Source organism: Myxine glutinosa, chromosome 2 (assembly GCF_964187855.1).
Source record: "Myxine glutinosa chromosome 2, kmMyxGlut1.1, whole genome shotgun sequence".
Classification (NCBI taxonomy): domain Eukaryota; kingdom Metazoa; phylum Chordata; class Myxini; order Myxiniformes; family Myxinidae; genus Myxine; species Myxine glutinosa.
The window spans coordinates 254,157,067-254,177,879 of record NC_136262.1 but is presented as its reverse complement, the minus strand read 5'-3'; the positions used below and the strand labels follow the sequence as shown (position 1 = coordinate 254,177,879).

At 41.8% G+C, this 20,813-nt stretch overlaps 1 protein-coding gene across 2 annotated transcripts in view; it reads left to right on the top strand.

Annotated features, from left to right (window-relative positions):
- The window catches only part of CHRD (chordin), a 112,391-nt gene that overhangs the window by 79,196 nt on the left and 12,382 nt on the right, over positions 1-20,813 (top strand). For both annotated transcript variants that reach the window (XM_068101556.2, XM_068101557.2), the window contains exons 18-21: positions 1,249-1,342; positions 7,628-7,678; positions 13,513-13,616; positions 19,330-19,432. In XM_068101556.2, the coding sequence (XP_067957657.2) occupies positions 1,249-1,342; positions 7,628-7,678; positions 13,513-13,616; positions 19,330-19,432 (352 nt within the window). The remainder of the gene's footprint in view (positions 1-1,248; positions 1,343-7,627; positions 7,679-13,512; positions 13,617-19,329; positions 19,433-20,813) is intronic.

The window sequence follows — 20,813 nt, the reverse complement described above, 5'->3', positions numbered from 1 at the left end:
AAGGTCAACTCAAGGTTATCCAAGTTCAAAAACCATCAATTTTCATCCGACGAACCTGAAAATTAAAGAGCAATAGCATAGTGCATCACTGAATTGTGAAACCAACTATTTATTAAGTCAAAAGGCCAACTTAAGGTCAAACGTCTAAAATCATCACTTTTCATATGAAAAATTGTCAATTTGTCATCCGATTGACTTGAAATATTAAACAGCAATTGCAAAGGGCCTCACTGAATTTGGAATTTTTAGGGTCAAAAGGTCAACTCAAGGTCAAACAACTAAAATCATCAATTTTCAACTGAAAAAAATTGTCTATTTTCAACTGAAAATTCTTCAATTTTTATCCGATTCACTTGAGAATTAAACAGCAATCATAGAGTGCTTTGATTAATTAGGAAACCAACTATTTTAAGGTCAAAGGTCAACTCAAGTCAAACTTATAAGATCATCAATTTTCATCTGAAACATCGTGCATTTTCATCCTATTAACGTGAAAATTAAACAGCAATTGCAAAGGGCCTCACTGAATTTGAAATTTTTAGGGTCAAAAGGTCAAAGGTCAACTCAAGGTCAAGCAACCAAAATCAATTTTCAACTGAAAATTCTTCAATTTTTATCCGATTCACTTGAGAATTAAACAGCAATCATAGAGTGCTTTGATTAATTAGGAAACCAACTATTTTAAGGTCAAAGGTCAACTCAAGTCAAACTTATAAGATCATCAATTTTCATCTGAAACATCGTGAATTTTCATCCTATTAACGTGAAAATTAAACAGCAATTGCAAAGTGCATCACTGAGTTGGGAAAGCAACTATTTTTGAGGTCAAAAGGTCAAAGGTCAACTCCAGGTCAAACTTCTAAAATCATCAATTTTAATCTGAAAATAATCAATGCTCATCCGATTGACCTGAGCATTGATTAAGATCGTTAATTTTAATCTTAATGAAATGGACAGGTTGAAGCACCCATGGCAACTTTTTTGGGAGGTGGGGGGAGGGGGTAGATTCTGCAAGACGCCTTTCTTGTTTTATTATCTATTTGCATTATTTGGACCAAAAATGTTCCAGATAAGTTAAGGGGTTGATGATAATAACCGGTGTGATTTATGACTATTATTGTTCACTCGGTTAACTTTGATTTAACTTGTCCATGATACACTTTCTGAACATAATCCTCTATCCATAAATTCCCTCAACCCCCACATGCTTATGCCCCACCACAACAACTACCAAATGTTCGACTGCAGCAAGGGACCGTGGTTTGTGACCCCGTGGCTTGCCCACCTGTGCACTGCACTCGCCGTACTATCCCACATGGAACCTGCTGCCCTGTTTGTCTTGGTAAGTCTTCTTGTAGAAGAACAGGTCTTCATTTGGAAGAGTGATGGCCGCAATCATTTTCTCCACTATTCCTGGTGCTCTGTGCTTTCATACGTATCATCGTTGATTTTTCTCCCCCTGTGTTATCAAGTCTGTGCCCATAAGTATGTCTGTCGGTAACCTTCGACAAAGGGTATATGTTTTGGGTTTGGGGAGGTTTGTGACAAAGTTGTGTTTATCTTCATTTTGTTGAGTGGTTCAACATTAATCTGGCACCACGGGCTTCTTGGCTTCCATGCACCTTCCAGTCACTGTTTGCCAGCACTGCAGATTATTATCCGGCTTCACCGGATTTTCGTTCAGAAACTCTGCTGTCATGGAGTCGGAGATCATGGTGGATTGTATGCACTTTCAGCGGTTCATCAGTGAGTGCCTGGGAGTGTTTTAGACAAAAAAAAAAAATTATGAAAAAAAAGATCGTTTTTTTGGAGTTAAAAAAAAAAAATCGCTCGATAGTGCCGAAGCCTTTTAAAATTAATGACAGTTATATACAAGTACACATTCGCATAAATAAATACAAAACAATCACCAGACATTTGAATACAAATAAATCAAACAAATCCGGAAGTGTACGAATTTGGTAGTACAGCTTCTTCTTCTTCCTGATCAGCATCACACTTAACTCAGAAATGTGAGCCACATTCACCCACCAGCATATATATGAACCCCTTCCCACTCCTCCCCTCCCTTTCCCCCCTCCCCTTCCCCCCTCCCCCCTCCCCTTGCCCCCTTCCCTCCCCTCTCCCCCCTTCCCCCCTCCCCTTCCCTTCACCCCCACCCTTTCCCCCCCTCCCCCTCTCTCCTCCCCCTTACCCCTCCCCCTTACCCCTCCCACCCTTCCCCTACTCCCCCTTCCACCTCTCCCCCCCTCCCCTCCCCTTCCCTTCCCCCCTCCCACCCCCTTCACCCCCTTCCCCCCCTCTCGTATCAGAGAGAGAGAGGGACTCCCCATGGAGAATATTTTATTCCTACCATTGACTTCATAGGTCGCATGGTATTGCAGCCATATTGGATTAAAGGAAAAACGTATCTTCTCTTTATATTATGTTCTCTGAAACCGCTCAAAAAATTGAAACTTGACATATCTCATCAACTACCCATTTTGGGTGACAAGAATGATGTCATCGGTGAAGGTGATATTCCAGCCATAATTGGTTGAATGGAAATTATTGTCTGAAAAATGTGAAACTTAATATATCTCATATATGACTCACTATGTGTGAAGAATTAAATTTATGACGTTTATAACCTATGCCAATAAATTTTGACATCATAGGGTGCATGGATGATACAGGTATATGGGCCATAATAGTAGCGTGCTCAGTTAACGATGGTATATTTGTTCAGAATGAGCGCTCGAAGCGAGACTGCCCTTTCTCGTTCTTCATATTTTTCATTCTCAATACCTCCTACTCGAACTAATTTTCTTCTTCCTTTAAAGGCTTTTAATGACGTTTTAAAATGTGTCATTTTCTGTACATGTCTGTCATGGCAACTAATTATTGACTACATGAGTGGATGAAGTCAAAAAGACAGATATGACGTGGCCTTTTATGCCACAGCCAAAGAGCATGGCAATCATCGCAGGATGCCAGAATCTGTCGAATGCATGAGCTATGTCCAGAGAGAAGGTTCCGATCACTTGTTTGAGATTTATGTTGTCTGAACATTACTGAGAGCGAAGCAGTGGCATATTCTTAGATGTGTGACTGGAATGGCAGTCAAACTGATGGTCAGAGATCAGGCTGTTTGAAAAGGGCAAAGACTTGACATCAGTAGCAATGATGGATTCCATGATTTTTATTATCATTTTTAGAACTAAGCAAACTGGTCTGCAGCTGTTGTTGTTCTATAGCCCCAGACAGTTCTCTTGAACAAACCCGGGGCTCCCAGGAGCAGCCCAGATATCCCCCACATCCAGGATGGTGTACCCCCGATTTCACAAATTCAGGACCACGAGAGAGAGAGAGAGAGAGAGAGTGAGAGTGAGAGTGAGAGTGAGAGTGAGACAGACAAGAGAGAGACAAGAGGGCAAGGGCCAGTCCATGGAGATCGATCAGCTCTCTGACCATGACCGCTTGTGTTGGGGGGTACAACCATTGCAAAGAGGCGTCTCCGATAGTTGTGCTAGTCTGTAGTTGAGAGGATCTGTTTTTAACACTTCTTGTGAATGGGAGTGATGTCAGCTGTCTTCCAGGTGGCGGCCAAGGATGAATGACAGGCTGAACAGAGCAGACAGGAGAAGCGAGAGCAGAAAAGCAGGATTTGAGAACATGGGCACTGATCATGCCATCTTGGCCTGTCACCAATAGAAAAGCCAAGGTGATCAGGACTTCCTCTACCTTCTTGGGTGAGAATGCCAAAGTCTGATATGCAGTGGGTATGAGGTTGTAACTTGGGAACACAGAGCAATCAATGGGGGTAAACTAGATTTTCAGACAAGCTCTCAGTTGAGGCATTCTGCTTGGTCTCAAACAGATTCTGTGGCGAGGCCATTGGGCCGGGCCAGAAATGGACTTTGCAAAATTCCACCAGTACTTATGGAGTGTGAAGAAGTGTAAGGCAGCGGAAGGAGAGAAAGACCACGAGCCACCACCCATAAGAAAGGGTACTGCGCTTATGTGCATTTGCTAAAGCTCAGTTGTAAAAGCATTTTTGGATTAAATTGGTTTAGAGAAGCCTTGATAAAATGTTAAAAAGTTATCAGAGGTTAATAAAGCAGAATGCACAGTGGGGTGGTCCAAAAATTTGAAGATTGGATTTTCATTTCTCCACACGCCTGCCCCTATTCCTATTGAAGAAAGTAGTTTGTGGTGAAAATTTGAGTTTGATTGGACAATATTTAGAGGTTGCTCAAAATGTTGACAAATTTTAATGAATAATAAGATACAGAATTTTTAGCATCATACATCAATTCATAGATAATTATCTATTTTCAATTACTCAAATTATTTATTATTGTTGGCTTGCACTTGTCTTCAATGGTATGACCAAGAGATTGTGCAAAAGCACCGGCCACAAACATAGCACGCCGATCTGAGAGATTTACTCTGTCCAGAGTTGCCACTATTGCTGGAGTGATCACCTCGATGGGAGCCTTTTTCGCCTGTTTGGCAGAAGATGGACTTTGGAGTTTGAATTCATTGTCCCCTGAATCGGAGCTTTCAATATCAGACTCATCATCATCATCATCAACCACAGCCGATGTTGATGGAACAGATTGCATTGCTGTTAGAGTCTCAGCAGCATGTTTCTTCTTTCTTTTATCTTCATTCTCAAGCCTGATACGCTTTCTGTTCTTCACTGCCAGAGTGTTGTCCACAGATCCCATACGTGAACTTGAGGGATCCTCACGCTGCATGATAAGGAATGCTTTGTCTTCTTCATTCGTCATTTTCTCAAGCGCATCATTTGGTGAGATATCGAAGAGGGATTGAAGATCATCTTTGAACATCTGCTCCTTCACGCTATAGTTTTCGAATGTCTTGGTTCTATTTTTCTTTACCAGTTTGTAGGCATCATACAACTTCAAAAGTTGGCGCTCACAGGAATCTACTCTCTGCACTGGAGTTCGTGCTTTCTCCCAGTATGCACACACAGCTTGTACACTAGGTTTGGCACTTTCACGAACTGTATGGTGTTCTTGTATGTGATGGTACACCATTTTCTGCAATGTGTGTCCTTCGGTTGGTAGTCCCCCACATATTATTTCCTTTTCAGACTTGCCCAGCAACCAAACTGTGGAAGAGCTGCGAGTTTCTGCCATCTGAAAAAAACAGGATAAATTAAAAATGTTATTTTTGGAGCAACCTCTAAATAAGTTCCAATTGACCTCATATTTGGTTCATATGATCTTTATAAACATAGGAACAAGGGCAGCCTTGTGGAGCATGGATTTTTAATAGTATTAAATATTACATATACGTATCTGTGGACCACCCTAATGCACAGTCAAAACATGTTATGGCCCACTAAGTAGCAAGTTTCGAATATTTCATAAAGGCTCATGAGCAATTGATTTAAGGCCAAGGAAAAAGACTGTTAAAATGTTAAATTGTAAACCAGGAAGAAGCAACCAACATAAATAGTGGTGAAAGTTCAAATTATTCTCATGAAAACAGGTATAAAATTGGAATTAAGGAAAAAACAAATCAAGTGATAGAATAAAGAGAAAAAGAGAAAAGAAAAGCTAGAAATGGCAGATTAACCGACCACCATTAAATTATATAAATCATCTGTGGATGTCAATTTCAGAGAGAGAGAGAGAGAGAGAAAAGGCTTTTGTGAAAGCACTCCCAGTTTGGATCAATATCAAATGCAATCTAGATGAAAGCCCAATCCTTTTGTGAGAGGGGTGCCTGCCAGTTGGCCTGTGTGAACAACTACATTATGCGGTGTTGAGGCCGTTCCGTAAAAATAGCCAGAAAAATACGGGGTTTGCCAAGAATGGTCAGAGGAGGGACAAGAGAGGTTGAACAAGGAACATCTTAGCGACAAGGAGGTTGAACAAGGAACATCTTAGCGACAAGGAGGTTGAACAAGGAACATCTTAGCTACAAGGAGGTTGAACAAGGAACATCTTGGATGAAAAGTTAGTTATTACCAGTTCCAGGAGGGAGGAGGTTCCGATTCTAAACATGCGGCTTGGAACGTTTACAGATTTGATTGGACCCGTGAAGTCATGGAGGGCCTTAGCTACACGACAATACCATGGCTGTTTGTTGTTGAGCTGACACCTGGGCAGCCAGCAAAGTAGCTGCAAGGTGACCAGTTGGCATGGAAAACGCACACTCAGGAAGGAGCCAATGGCGAAATTGAAGGCCCCGTTCCGGAGGGGTGGAGGGGAGGGAGGGTGAAATGGCAGCACCCATTGTGGGAGTCAGGGGGCAAAGCCCTATGAAAAGTGAGGTTTAAAATACATTTAAATAAGCTATGAGGTTTCAAGTGTTTAAATAAGCTGTGAGGTTTTCAGTTGTTTTAAAAATATCCATGAGGACGTCAGTATTTAAAGATGCCTGTGATTTCTTTTAGCACATGTTAAAGTCACACTGTGTAGTTACAGGCCAGCTGTGTCATGCTAATTGGCATCATGACCGAAATACGCCAAAATAATGAGAATTATGAGATAAATGTGGGTGGTAGGCAGTCCGCAGCCATCCGGGGCAGTACCACCACTCGTCCCTTCGGAACCTTTAGGGGAAGCTCTTGGGCCAGACTTCCGGATGCTGGGTTTCTGGATTTTTGGGAGTTCTTTCGACTTTACAGCTCGCGTTTCCTGCTTCTGCAATGCCTGGAAGAGGGTACCGTTGGGGTCGGTGCTCCCACGGGCTTGCCGCCAGAAAGTTAGAGGCCCGATCCCGGGTAGTTGTCGAGAGGAATGCACAGCCAGACATATTCCAGTGGAAGCCGAGGAGAATATAATTGCTCAACTAATGTACACAATAGATCAGGAACGTCAATCGGACCATTATTTCTGAAGGATGGCATGCTCATTGATGCAGTAGTTCTTCAGCACATCACCAGAGCAGTTTTCTATTGTTGAGTATACTTATAGTCTTCAGACTGAACAACTTAGCTCAATGATCAACAAGTAATCTACCATGCTTCCCCCAAATAAACAACAGATGCTTTTGGGTGCACCTTCGATGTTGTCAACACAAAATAATGGAAAGTTGTACTTTGATAAAACACCACGCAGTTTTGACTCTGATATATTTAGGGGGTGCAGCGTGGGAGAAATTATGCATATGCCAGGACCAATTGCAGTGGTGTGCAAATCGACCGAGCTATCGGGCGACGACATGCCACCACCCAAACTGCCATACCTCTCTCTGCCAGTGTCAAACCCACTCCGACAGCGCTGGGTCTCCTCCTCCCTCCTTGCAAACATTGGAGCTCACGCAGAGTTTCACAAACCTGCCAAATCAACAATATCGGGTTTGGGCCTAGTGACCTCTGCTTGTCCTGTGGCGACCGGTGTCCTCTTTTGTGTGTGTCTGTGACCTAAGGCATAGAATATTTATGGTTCCCAATCAGATGCTTTGACTATTTCATGGGCATGTATCAGTCGAGACTAATTATGAGGAATTTATGATTGAGATCGCTGTGGTATAGAGGTGCCTTTTTCACAGCGCAATACACTTGTTGAATCTGACTTGTCTTTGGGCCATCCTGCTTGCTTGCGTTGGTTTCATCTTGTGGCTCTGGGGAAATTTGATTAAATTGTTTGATTTTTATTCCCATCAGGTGATCCAAAGTCTGTTTTTGAGTCGCATAGGAATTCTTCACAACAAAATGGTGAGTCGTGCGAGAGATTGGTGGCATTATGACCGAAATAAGCCAAAATACTTAGAATACCGGAAAATGTAGATGGCAGGCTGTCCGCAGCTGCTCGGGGCAGTGTGCCATGATGTTTTTTGAATAACTTGCAGCTAATGTGTCATCTTAGGAACAATGAGGTTGAAAAAGGAACATCTTAGGAACAATGAGGTTGAAAAAGGAACATCTTAGGAACAATGAGGTTGAAAAAGGAACATCTTAGGAACAATGAGGTTGAACAAGGAACATCTTAGCTACAAGGAGGTTGAAAAAGGAACATCTTAGGAACAATGACGTTGAACAAGGAACATCTTAGGAACAATGAGGTTGAACAAGGAACATCTTAGCTACAAGGAGGTTGAACAAAGAACATCTTAGCAACAAGGAGGTTGAACAAGGAACATCTTAGCAACAAGGAGGTTGAACAAGGAACATCTTAGGAACAAGGAGGTTGAAAAAGGAACATCTTAGGAACAATGACGTTGAACAAGGAACATCTTAGGAACAATGAGGTTGAACAAGGAACACCTTAGCAACAAGGAGGTTGAACAAGGAACATCTTAGCAACAAGGAGGTTGAACAAGGAACATCTTAGCAACAAGGAGGTTGAAAAAGGAACATCTTAGGAACAATGACGTTGAACAAGGAACATCTTAGGAACAATGAGGTTGAACAAGGAACATCTTAGCTACAAGGAGGTTGAACAAGGAACATCTTAGCTACAGGGAGGTTGAACAAGGAACATCTTAGCAACAAGGAGGTTGAACAAGGAACATCTTAGCTACAAGGAGGTTGAACAAGGAACATCTTAGCAACAAGGAGGTTGAACAAGGAACATCTTAGCAACAAGGAGGTTGAACAAGGAACATCTTAGGAACAATGACGTTGAACAAGGAACATCTTAGGAACAATGACGTTGAACAAGGAACATCTTAGGAACAATGAGGTTGAACAAGGAACATCTTAGCTACAAGGAGGTTGAACAAGGAACATCTTAGCAACAAGGAGGTTGAACAAGGAACATCTTAGCAACAAGGAGGTTGAACAAGGAACATCTTAGGAACAATGAGGTTGAAAAAGGAACATCTTAGCAACAATGAGGTTGAAAAAGGAACATCTTAGCAACAAGGAGGTTGAACAAGGAACATCTTAGCAACAAGGAGGTTGAACAAGGAACATCTTAGGAACAATGACGTTGAACAAGGAACATCTTAGCTACAAGGAGGTTGAACAAGGAACATCTTAGCAACAAGGAGGTTGAACAAGGAACATCTTAGCTACAAGGAGGTTGAACAAGGAACATCTTAGCAACAAGGAGGTTGAACAAGGAACATCTTAGCTACAAGGAGGTTGAACAAGGAACATCTTAGCAACAAGGAGGTTGAACAAGGAACATCTTAGCAACAAGGAGGTTAAACAAGGAACATCTTAGCAACAAGGAGGTTGAACAAGGAACATCTTAGCAACAAGGAGGTTGAACAAGGAACATCTTAGCAACAAGGAGGTTGAACAAGGAACATCTTAGCAACAAGGAGGTTGAACAAGGAACATCTTAGCTACAAGGAGGTTGAAAAAGGAACATCTTAGCTACAAGGAGGTTAAACAAGGAACATCTTAGCTACAAGGAGGTTGAACAAGGAACATCTTAGCAACAAGGAGGTTGAACAAGGAACATCTTAGCAACAAGGAGGTTGAACAAGGAACATCTTAGCAACAAGGAGGTTGAACAAGGAACATCTTAGCAACAAGGACGTTGAACAAGGAACATCTTAGCTACAAGGAGGTTGAACAAGGAACATCTTAGCAACAAGGAGGTTGAACAAGGAACATCTTAGCTACAAGGAGGTTGAACAAGGAACATCTTAGCAACAAGGAGGTTGAACAAGGAACATCTTAGCAACAAGGAGGTTGAACAAGGAACATCTTAGCAACAAGGAGGTTGAACAAGGAACATCTTAGCAACAAGGAAGTTGAACAAGGAACATCTTAGCAACAATGAGGTTGAAAAAGGAACATCTTAGCAACAAGGAGGTTGAACTTGAGGGCCTGGAATGCAGTATATAATCATTTGAACCAACTGAATGAAAATTATGCCCTTTTCCAAAGCCCAAGACGCAGCTTGTTAGTGTGTGTTTTAAATATGGAAAGGCGTATTCCCAAATTCAAGAAGGAGTTGTAAATTTACTTACGGTCTGCCAATGGGAATTTGTTCTCTGATTTGTAGATTTTAATTCCAAGGACCACTATTAGTGATACCTGATAGGTTGAAAGGATGAATAAATAATATGATGACAGTTACAATTATAATTTCCTTGTGTATCCTTGTGCATAATTACAACAGTAGGAGATAACAATAAAGGCATGATGGGAGGCCAACACAAACTGAATGGATTTATGAACGGATTTAATATTAATAAAGGGATTTTTTTTGGCCTCACACTAAACCCCTTCCCATGCCTCCTCCCCCCAAGCCCTCTCCCTCCCACAGATCTCCCAATGTCCCTGTTCTCTACTGTTATACTTGTGTACTTCCCTCTCTCTCCCCATCTTGTCTCCCGCTCCCTTTATTATAATTTTTATGTGGACGTTTTTTTTTTTGTGATTAATGTCCTTGTTCAATGGTTCATTAACGTTTTTGTGATTAATTTGAAATAATGACATCAACTCAGCCTGGGAATTCTTCCAAAGGAAATTGCTCTCTCTCATGCACAGATTTATCCCATCTCGTCTTCAGTTGTCATACCCTTCCTCCCGTCCATGGTACATGGAATATTGTGGTGAGGCTGTTGCCCAGAAATAACTTCCTTTCACCTCCTAGAAAGCAAATCCAACGGAAGGAAATCTCATTTCCTTTCACAAAGCCCAAAACAAGTGTGTGTCCACCCTCAGGAGAGCCAGGAAACAATATCTCTCCGTTCTCAGGACAGAACTCTCTTATCTGTCTCCCTCTTCCAAATTCTGGTGGAGTCTGGTCAAATCTGTTTCTGGTGTTTGTTCCCCCTCCATCCCCTCCCTCACCCCAAACGGCTACACAGCTGACTCCGCACGTGAAAAAGCTGAATGCCTCAACTCTGTGTTTGCCTCTAAATCTTGTGTCCCAAACCCATCCCTCTCTGTACCCACCGTACCCAGTTGTACCCAGCTGCTCCTGGACTCTGTGTCCTTTCCACCTGACAAGGTGGAAAAGTTTCTGTCAACCCTCGACTCTGATTCTGCAACTGGACCTGATGGCATCAGCCCATGGGCCCTAAAATCCTGCTCTGCCACTCTTTCACACCCTCTCTCTGTTCTCTTCACCCTCTTTTTTGCTCAAGGTCATCTGCCATCTACTTGGAAATCAGCCAACATCACCGCTTTGCACAAAAAATGTGCAAAAACAGATCCTAGCAACTACAGACCAATCAGCCTTCTCCCAATTATCAGCAAAGTCATGGAATCCATCATTGCTTAGGATATGAAATCTTTCCTCTTCTCCAATGGCTTGATCTCTGATCATCAATTTGGTTTCAGACCAGGTCACTCTACTCTGGACATGCTGCTTATGCTGTCTCAATAATGGATGGAGGTCCTCAATGCCAAACAGGAAATTAGAGCTGTCTCCCTCGACATATCACGTGCCTTCGATACGGTCTGGCACCCCGCTCTGCTCACCAAACTCTCCTCCTATGGTATCCATGGAAATATCCACGCATGGCTGGCGGACTTCCTCACTAGTCGTAGTCAACGTGTGGCCCTGAATGGGTTTCTCTCATCTCCTCTTCCTGTTCAGGCTGGATTTCCCCAAGGCAGTGTTCTGGGCCCTGTGCTTTTTCTGGTCTTCCTCAATGATCTCTCTGACTCTCTTGAAAATCCTCTCTATCTCTTTGTTGATGATTCCACTCTCTGCCGCTCCATTCGTCATCCCTCAGATCGGCAGTCTGCAGCCTCCTCACTCTCTGCAGACCTGGACAAAATCACAGACTGGTCAAACAAGTGGAACATGTCTTTCAATCCTGACAAATCTCACACTCTTACTATGTCTCACCGAAAAGACCGACTGGACAAACCTCCCATACACTTTCTGAATAATTCTCTCGAAGAAGTTCTGTCACTCAAGCTTTTGGGTCTCACTATCTGCCATGATCTTTCCTGGGAAAACCACATTTCAAATCTGGCCTCCAAAGCCAGTCGCCGACTGGGCATCCTCCGTCATGCGAAGTCCTTCCTTGGCACACCTGAGCTCCTCACCACATACAAGGCTTTCTTCCGCAGCTCAATGGAATACTGTTCTCCCCTCTGGGCCGGTGCTTCTGCCTCTCACCGAGCTCGGCTTCACACTGTTGAAACAAAAGCTTTCAGAATCATTGGAATCTCCCGCGATGAAGCTAACTCCGAGGGCATTTCACTTACTCGCCGCAGGCAGGTTGGTGGTCTTTGTCTTCTACCGACTCCTCTCTGGCCTTGCTCCCCCAGCTCTCTCTGGGCTCTGTCCCCCAAATATCCCGACAGGTCGCACAAGATCTGCCTGCAACCCTCTTATAGTTAATCTGCCAAAATCAAGACTCTCTGCTCACCTTTCATTCCTCTTTTCTCCCACCTCTGGAACAAACTCCCTCACTCTCTTCAATCCCACCCCTCCCTCCAGGTCTTTAAAACAGCTGTTCACCACCATCTCTTATCTTCCCCCATCCAAAACCTTGATCTTTTCTACCCCTGCTAATTCACCCCAGATAAACTTTTTTGAAATTCCAACTTCTTTCCTGGAAGTCCTTGTAGTGTCCTTGTGTTCTATACTTCTCCCACCCCCCCCCCCTTCCCACGCCTCCTCCCCCCAAGTCCTCTCCCTCCCACAGATCTCCCGATGTCCCTGCTCTCAAATGTTGTGTTTGTGCTTCCCCATCTCTCCCCATCTTGTCTACCGCTCCCCTTATTATATACTTTGTGTGTCTGTTTGATTTTTTTTTTGTGTGATAAATGTTAGCTCTTTCACGAGCCTCGATCCTGTTTTCAAAAAAAACAAACAAAAAAAAAAACCCAATGACGCAGTTTTTACAAAGAGAAGAAAGCAAAAGGAGAGAAATGGGGGGAGTAAAAGGGGGAAGACTTTCACCGATGAGCAGGTCGATGAGTGCACCAGAACGTTTTAATGTGTGTGAGGAACGTTTTCAAGTTTATAAACTTGGAGGTAAAAGTCATAACTAGAACGGCACTCTGTAGAGAGCATAGTTCCGCCAGGCCGAACAGTTGACGTTTTGTATCCCACTGAGAGGTCAGATCTGGATTCGGACCTTAACCAAAAACCTAATTGGCTTGTTCTTGTCACTTACCTAACTCATCCGCCAAGTTTTGTCATAAGTCATCCATAACTTTTTGAAATATCCTGCTATATATAATTTTGGCCCGATCACTCAATGGTGAAGAATCACTTAAAGATTAAAATAACTCTCGTATCTGGATCTGGATTCGGATCTTCACAAAAATTGAATCAATTTGTCCTCGTCACACACCCGACATGTCCACCAAGTTTTGTCTGAATCCCTCCAAAGCATTTTCAAATATCATGCTATATATTTCAATGATGATTGATTGATTGTCCCCACATATTTCTGCAGCAATTTCCTGCTCACAGACAGACAGACAGACAGACAGACAGACAAAGACACAGGGGGAAAAACATAACCTCCGTCCAGCTTAGATGGCGGAGGTAATACAGCATCCCCTCTGCCTTTTTATAATGTTAGACTTAATATTAAGTGTATTCAAGTGACTAGTGCAATCTCTAACTGCCACACAATAATAGTTTATTGCTAATTGTCTGTGTTTTGCAACTTCAGGATGCTATTTCGAGGGAGATGATCGGCTACATGCAGTCGGTAGTTCCTGGCACCCACTGGTGCCCCCTTTTGGGTACATCACATGTGCTGTGTGCACCTGCAAGGTGAGTGAAACTCCATCCTGTCATCCATATGAGAAACGTATTCAGCATATTACATCTCTAAATAATACATGGAATGTTGCATTATATATATATATATATATATATATATATATATATATATATATATATATATATATATATATATATATATACATACATATATATATATATAAATATAAAAATATATATATATACCGTATCTATCTATAATTCCAGTAATCTCTGTACGTTTGTACGTTTGTACGTCTGTACGTCTGTACGTCTGTACGTCTGTTTGTCTGTGACCGCTGTTTCTCGACAACCACGGGTCCGATATACTTTTAACTTGCCAGGTATATTGCTGGGGACCCGAGGATGTGCCTTTTCAAGGTTTCATATTAATCGGACAATTACTTACCGAGCTATGTCCAAAAAACGATTCAACCAATCAGAGAGCAGCGAACTATCGCGTGTGCCGAAGGTGGCGGACACACTCTGCCTCGGATGGCACATTTGAGAGCGTATTCATTTATTTCACGTTTGCAAACTATGTTGGCGTTAAACTATGTTTTAAAACTAATAAATAAAACTAATAAAAACGAATTTGCGATTCATTCGCTTTCCTGCGCGTTTGTGCACGCGATGGCGATTTCTTTACCAAACTCCGGAAGCCGTTCGCTTTGGACCAAACCATTTCATGTAAATAGAGGGGGGGGATTGTCACCACTCGCAAGCCGTTCGCTTTGGACCAAACCATTTCATGTAAATAGAGGGGGGGGATATAATTTTAGATATATATATAGTACGGGCATGCCCTAGTATATATAATGCCTCATGCACCTCCTGTTTTATTTATGACGAGTGAAGAAGTGGTTCTCACAGACTTGTTGATCTCATATATATGTATATATATGTATATATATATATATATATATATATATATATATATATATATATATCAGAATCTATAATTTCCGTTCTCCAGCCTAATGAGCGCATGCCGTGACGTCACCACCATGTCAGTACGCCTTGCCTGCCAAGCTCCGGAAAAGCCATCTAGCAGTGCGTCATAATTTAGATCTTAGTTCAGATACTATCACAAGTGTATCCAAAACTCACAGTTACCGACCTGGTTTCACCCTTGTTGGGGCTTCATCAGGGCAAAGCAGTGAGTCTTGCATACACTTGTGAATCTGAAAACCTTTCGGTTATAAACCAGTCATTATGCGACTCCATACCATGAGTGGTGAACCACCATTAAGGTATCCCATCCAGCTATCGCTGCACCTTAATGGGAGCGATAAGCACTGCCTGCCACACGGTACATTATCTCTGGTATCTAATCATTATATGGAGTCGCCTGGATGCGGTTGGGAGTAACCAATCAGAATCTATAATTTCCGTTCTCCAACCTAATGAGCACATGCCGTGACATCACCGCCACGTAAGCTAGCCTTGCCTGTAATCTGTCATTTCCATGACGTCATGAAGTGCGCTCTTTGCAACAATTTGATATTTCACTTGAAATATCAAAATAATAATTTGATATTTTGTTCATTTGATGTAATGTGATGTACCTGGCCAACATTCTGTATACGAGTCAGTATTTATATATTTTATGGAGGCAATCTATCTGTATTTTTATCATTCTGACTTACGTTTTTCATACTCTATCCGGCATTTCTTTTAAACTACGGTATTTAATGTAGAGGCAATTATATCATCATATTATAAGGCCTTTGAAAGGTCCCATACCATTGTTTTTGCATGAGATGTTATGTTTATATTGTGCCACAAGTTCAGTGGTGTGTTCAAGTTGAATGCCAAGTTAAGTTAATGGAGTATAATGATGGCAGTGTCATTGACTGGCAATGAGATCAGTAGGACAATCCAATCGCAACATTGGTTCCAAAATGTACACGCACATTTCCATCGATATAAAAAAATTACATCAATCGTATAAGGGTAGAATTTATCACATTTAAAAATGATCCATTTAATTTATAAGGCTGAATGAAGGTCAATGATTTTCTCCCTACACGCCCCATTTCAAGGTCAGTGTGCATAACCTCATCTAACGTCAAGGGAAGATGCACGGGTGATGAAATTGCCTGATGTATGACATCATAGGCTGGTGTATGACATCATAGGGTGGTGTATGACAACTTAGACTAGTGTATGACAACTTAGACTGGTGTATGCCATCTAAGGCCGGTGTATGACATCATAGGCTGGTGTATGACATCACATACTGGTGTATGAAATCTAAGGCTGGTGTATGACAACTTAGGCTGGTGTATGACATCACATGCTGGTGTATGACATCACATGCTGGTGTATGACATCTGAGGTTGGTGTATGACATCTGAGGTTGGTGTATGACATCTGAGGTTGGTGTATGACATCTAAGGCTGGTTTATGACAACTTAGGTTGAGTCATGGTTGAATATTTGCTGTGAAATGCACTACCCAGCAGAGGAAACCTACAGGAACAGCTGATTTTATTCTGAAATAATCAGAATCACTACAATTTAACACAGGTGGAGGCACCGGTGGATTTTGGGGAGTGCAAGGGAGGGCACTGCCCCTCCTTAATTTTTTTCAGTAGTTTACAATTAAGATAAAACATCCCATATTTAAACGTGAGAAACAATATTGAACATAAACTGTATTTGTGATTTCATGTACACTGTAACTACACTAACAAACGGTAATTTTGGAGTCAGACCGAGCTACCTATTACTAATATTAAGCCCCCCCCCCCCCTCCGAAATATAGAAGTCAAACTACACCTATGGGTGGAGGCCTATTGTGTGTGATTTTGGTGTGTGATTTTGAAGGTTATTGGTTACACCTGAGCTAATTTACAATTGCTATTATAAGAGGGGTGGACACTTTGTTTTTCACTTGGAAGTTGTGGGTTACGATGTGTAAATAAAGGTGGAAAAGTATGATTTGATGCATTTTAATTCCAGGCTATAAGGCAACAAAAGGTGAAATTTTTGGAAAGGGGTGTACACTTTTTATAGACACGGTATAAATCCAATTTTGCCTCTGCAGTCAATCAGCTTGCCAGATGGGATAATTTTAGACAGCATTTTGCACACTGCAGGTGTAGATATAGATGAGTACAGATCTGGTACATCAACAATCCCCGCACCCCACCCCTACACAAAATTTCTAATGGATGAGTTCGAAATAAAAATGCCGTCTGGACAGGCTGGAATGCAGAGGGGATTCAATGACTGTCCTTGAAGTACCACCTCTCCCCCAATTTCCCTCCTGTGGAAAATATTTCAAGTTAACATGGATTGCACCATACACCATATTTTGCGTTTCACTCTGCAATAAGCAATCCCAAACGATAATTCAATCGATACCCCAACCCCTGATTCACCTCTCATACATTCGCTATTGTTCATTGACTAAGAGGAAAACTTATTCTCGTATTACTTTTTATCTTCCATTCATTGTCTATAGATATGGCCTGGTGTTGGCTTAGCGGTTAGGGTGCCGGCTTGGGATCCTAGGATCCTGGGTTCGAATCCCGGTCGATCGCTGAATTAACACCACAGAGGGGTTGACCCAGCCTGTCATCCCTCCGAGGTCGGCAAATTGAGTACCAGTTCACTGGTAATTCCCTATGTGTCGCAAGAGGGACCAACAGGGTTGGCGGCAGGAAGGGCATCCGGCCATGAAACATTGCTTCAAAAAAGGGGACCATGGTGCCCGGAAAAGGCCAACCCCTGCTCTGTGGGGAAAAATGGCCTCTAAAGGTGGTTTATTTTTGTTCATTGTCTATAGATAGAGATCGTAGTAAGTGTATATCTCGTGTATAGAAAAAACATGTCTATCTAAAATAAATAAATAAATAAAATAAATGGTGATGAAAAAAAAAATCTCCCAAAATATTTTTTCAATATTAAAATCACCACATCGGCAACTAATGATGTTGAACAAGTCAGAACCTGAACAGAAATGGACAATATTATAAGATGAGCATGCAGCATTATGGAGTATTGATTTCCTTAAGCTTAGGTGAATGTATGCAGGTGTCCCAGAAATCACCGTGGAAGGTAAAATACCTAATTTATTACCTCCACCACCGAAGGTGGGTAGACGTTATGTTTTCACCTCTGTCTGTGAACAGGATATCTCAAAAAGTTGCGGACGGATTCGGACAAAACTTGGTGGAGAGGTAGTGTATGTGACAAAGACGAATTGATTCAATTTTGGTGAAGATCAGGATCTGGATCGTAGAATATTTTAAGTGATTCTTCACCATTAGGAGCCAGGGCCAAAATGATATATAGCATGATATTTCAAAAGGTTGTGGATGGATTCGGACTAAACCTGGTGGACATGTTTGGTGTGTGAAAAGGACGAATTGATTCGATTTTGATGAAGATCTGGATCCGGATCCAATAATTTTTTAAAATTTATTCTTCACCGATGCGAGATATAGATTGGCCCAAAATGATATATAGCATGGTCTCATAAAAGTTGTTGACAGATTTGGACGAAAATTGATGGACAGGTTGAGAGTGTAACAAGGAAGAATTGATTCGATTTTGATGAAGATCCCAATTTCAGATTTCTTTAAGTTATTCCAAACCATTGAGTGATATGGCCAAAAATGATATACAGCATCTTCTTCTTCTTTAACGGTCATTATTACCCCACCTTTTCTTGTGGGGTTGGTCCGAGTCTTCCGGGGGAAACTTGGCCCGAGTCATGAACCGGCTGGCCAGGCCTGACGTTCTACTAGTTAGCACAGGAATTTATAATTTGGACATGGTGTCGGTGATAGCTCGCTCACCTCTTCGTGAAGAACACCATATGATCTTTGACATCCACGAACAAATGCTGGCAGACAGCACTCCCATTTAAAGTCCATCCAAGGGACTTCAATTTTGGTGAAGATCAGGATCTGGATCGTACAATATTTTGAGTGATTCTTCACCATTAGGAGTTGATAAATTGATACACAATTTTACACAAAATTGATACACAAAATACAAATAAATTGGCACACACATTGATCAATTATCCTGCCTGTGATACACTGGGATGACAGTTAATAGCTGGGTCAGGAATCAAACCCCGGCTAGACAGCTCAGAGTCGAGTGTGCGTACCTCTAGGCCATTGTGTCAACCCAAAATCGATATATAGCATAATATTTCAAAAAAGTTGTGGACAAGTTATGACAAAACTTGTTTATGAATTGTTTAGGCGACTTGCGCAAGCTGATTCGAATTTGGTTCAGGTTCAAATCCAGATCCGGCCTGGGTTACAAAACGTAAACTGTTCAGCTGAGTGGAGGAACGCTCCCTACCAAATGCCGTTCGACCGTCTCCTTTCATAAATGCTTTGTTTTCTGAAAACTGAAGTTAACTACCTGAGTTACAGTGTAGATGAGGAACAATCCTTCATGTCCAAATACATTTCAACGCTGCGAACGTTATTGATCAATAATACACTTAAGAGGCTTATTCGAGCCAAAAGGAAACTTTTCCAGATTGGTTGTGATAAACGACAAAGTAAATTGAAATGGCTTTCCACAACTACACACACATAGATTGCAGGAGTGTAGTGCATGTAACGTTTGGGTGACATATTTGCTTCTATGAAATTTACTGTATTTCCTTCTATGAAATGTGCATGAGGTTGCATCCACCATTCATCTCCTCATTTCTCCAGTCATGTGTTGTTCTCACCTCTTGCACCCCTTAGGGCAGCCCCCCAGAGGTGCAGTGCGAGAGAGTGCGCTGCCCACACCTCAGCTGCACAAAGCCAGTGCGTAAACATCCCAGCGATTGTTGCCGTCATTGCCCAGGTATGATTCCGCGGTGCGAAATGTTTGCCAATGTTGATCACCATTTAATTGAGCCCACAGAGATATGGGCACGAGTAGAGATCTAACAGAGTATGGTACATTGAATCGGATCCATTTCAGGTGGAGGCGGATCCATCTCAATATAACACACACTTCTTGTCCTACATGGCAATTTAAGTCTCTACCAATTTTAACCTTCTCTCCAACTGGTAGAATCCTCACTAGGTCTTCGAACTGCTCTTCGAATGCCTCTTTCTCCTGGTCAGAACACACTTTGTGGTGCATATGCTGAGATTCAATTCATCAGTCCATTCTCCACTACCAACCTCACTAGCATCAACCTATCACTAATTCTCTTATTTTCAGTATTTTCCTATTGCACTCCTTAACAGATGTCCAAATGACTCCAACAACATTTCTCAATGTGACTCCAAAAACATTTATAAACGTGATGCCAACTCCATTTCTCAGTAGAACACGAACTCCATTTCTCAATATGACACCAACTCCATTTCTCAATATGACACCAACTCCATTTCTCAATATGACACCAACTCCATCTCTCAATGTGACACCAACTTCATTTCTCAATGTGACATCAACTCCATTTCTCAACAGGACACCAACTCCATTTCTCAATAGGACACCAACTCCATTTCTCAATAGGACACAACTCCATTTCTCAATATGACACCAACTCCATTTCTCAATATGACACGCACTCCATTTCTCAATGTGACACCAAGACCATTTCTCAATGTGACACCAACTCCATTTCTCAATGTGACGCCAAGACCATTTCACAATATGACACCAACTCCATTTCTCAATATGACACCAACTCCATTTCTCAATAGGACACCAACTCCATTTCTCAATATGACACCAACTCCATTTCTCAATATGACACCAACTCCAATTCTCAATATGACACCAACTCCATTTCTCAATATGACACCAACTCCATTTCTCAATATGACACCAACTCCATTTCTCAATATGACACCAACTCCATTTCTCAATATGACACCAAGACCATTTCTTAATATGACACCAACTCCATTTCTCAATATGACACCAACTCCATTTCTCAATATGATGCCAACTCCATTTCTCAATATGACACCAAGACCATTTCTCAAAATGACACCAACTCCATTTCTCAATGTGACGCCAAGAACATTTCTTAATATGGCACCAACTCCATTTCTCAATATGACACCAGGACCATTTCTTAATATGACACCAGGACCATTTCTCAATATGACACCAATTCCATTTCTCAATATGACACCAACTCCATTTCTCAATATGACACCAACTCCATTTATCTTTCTGTTCTCCACAGTAATACAATTATAGCCTTATAGTTCTTTTGTAC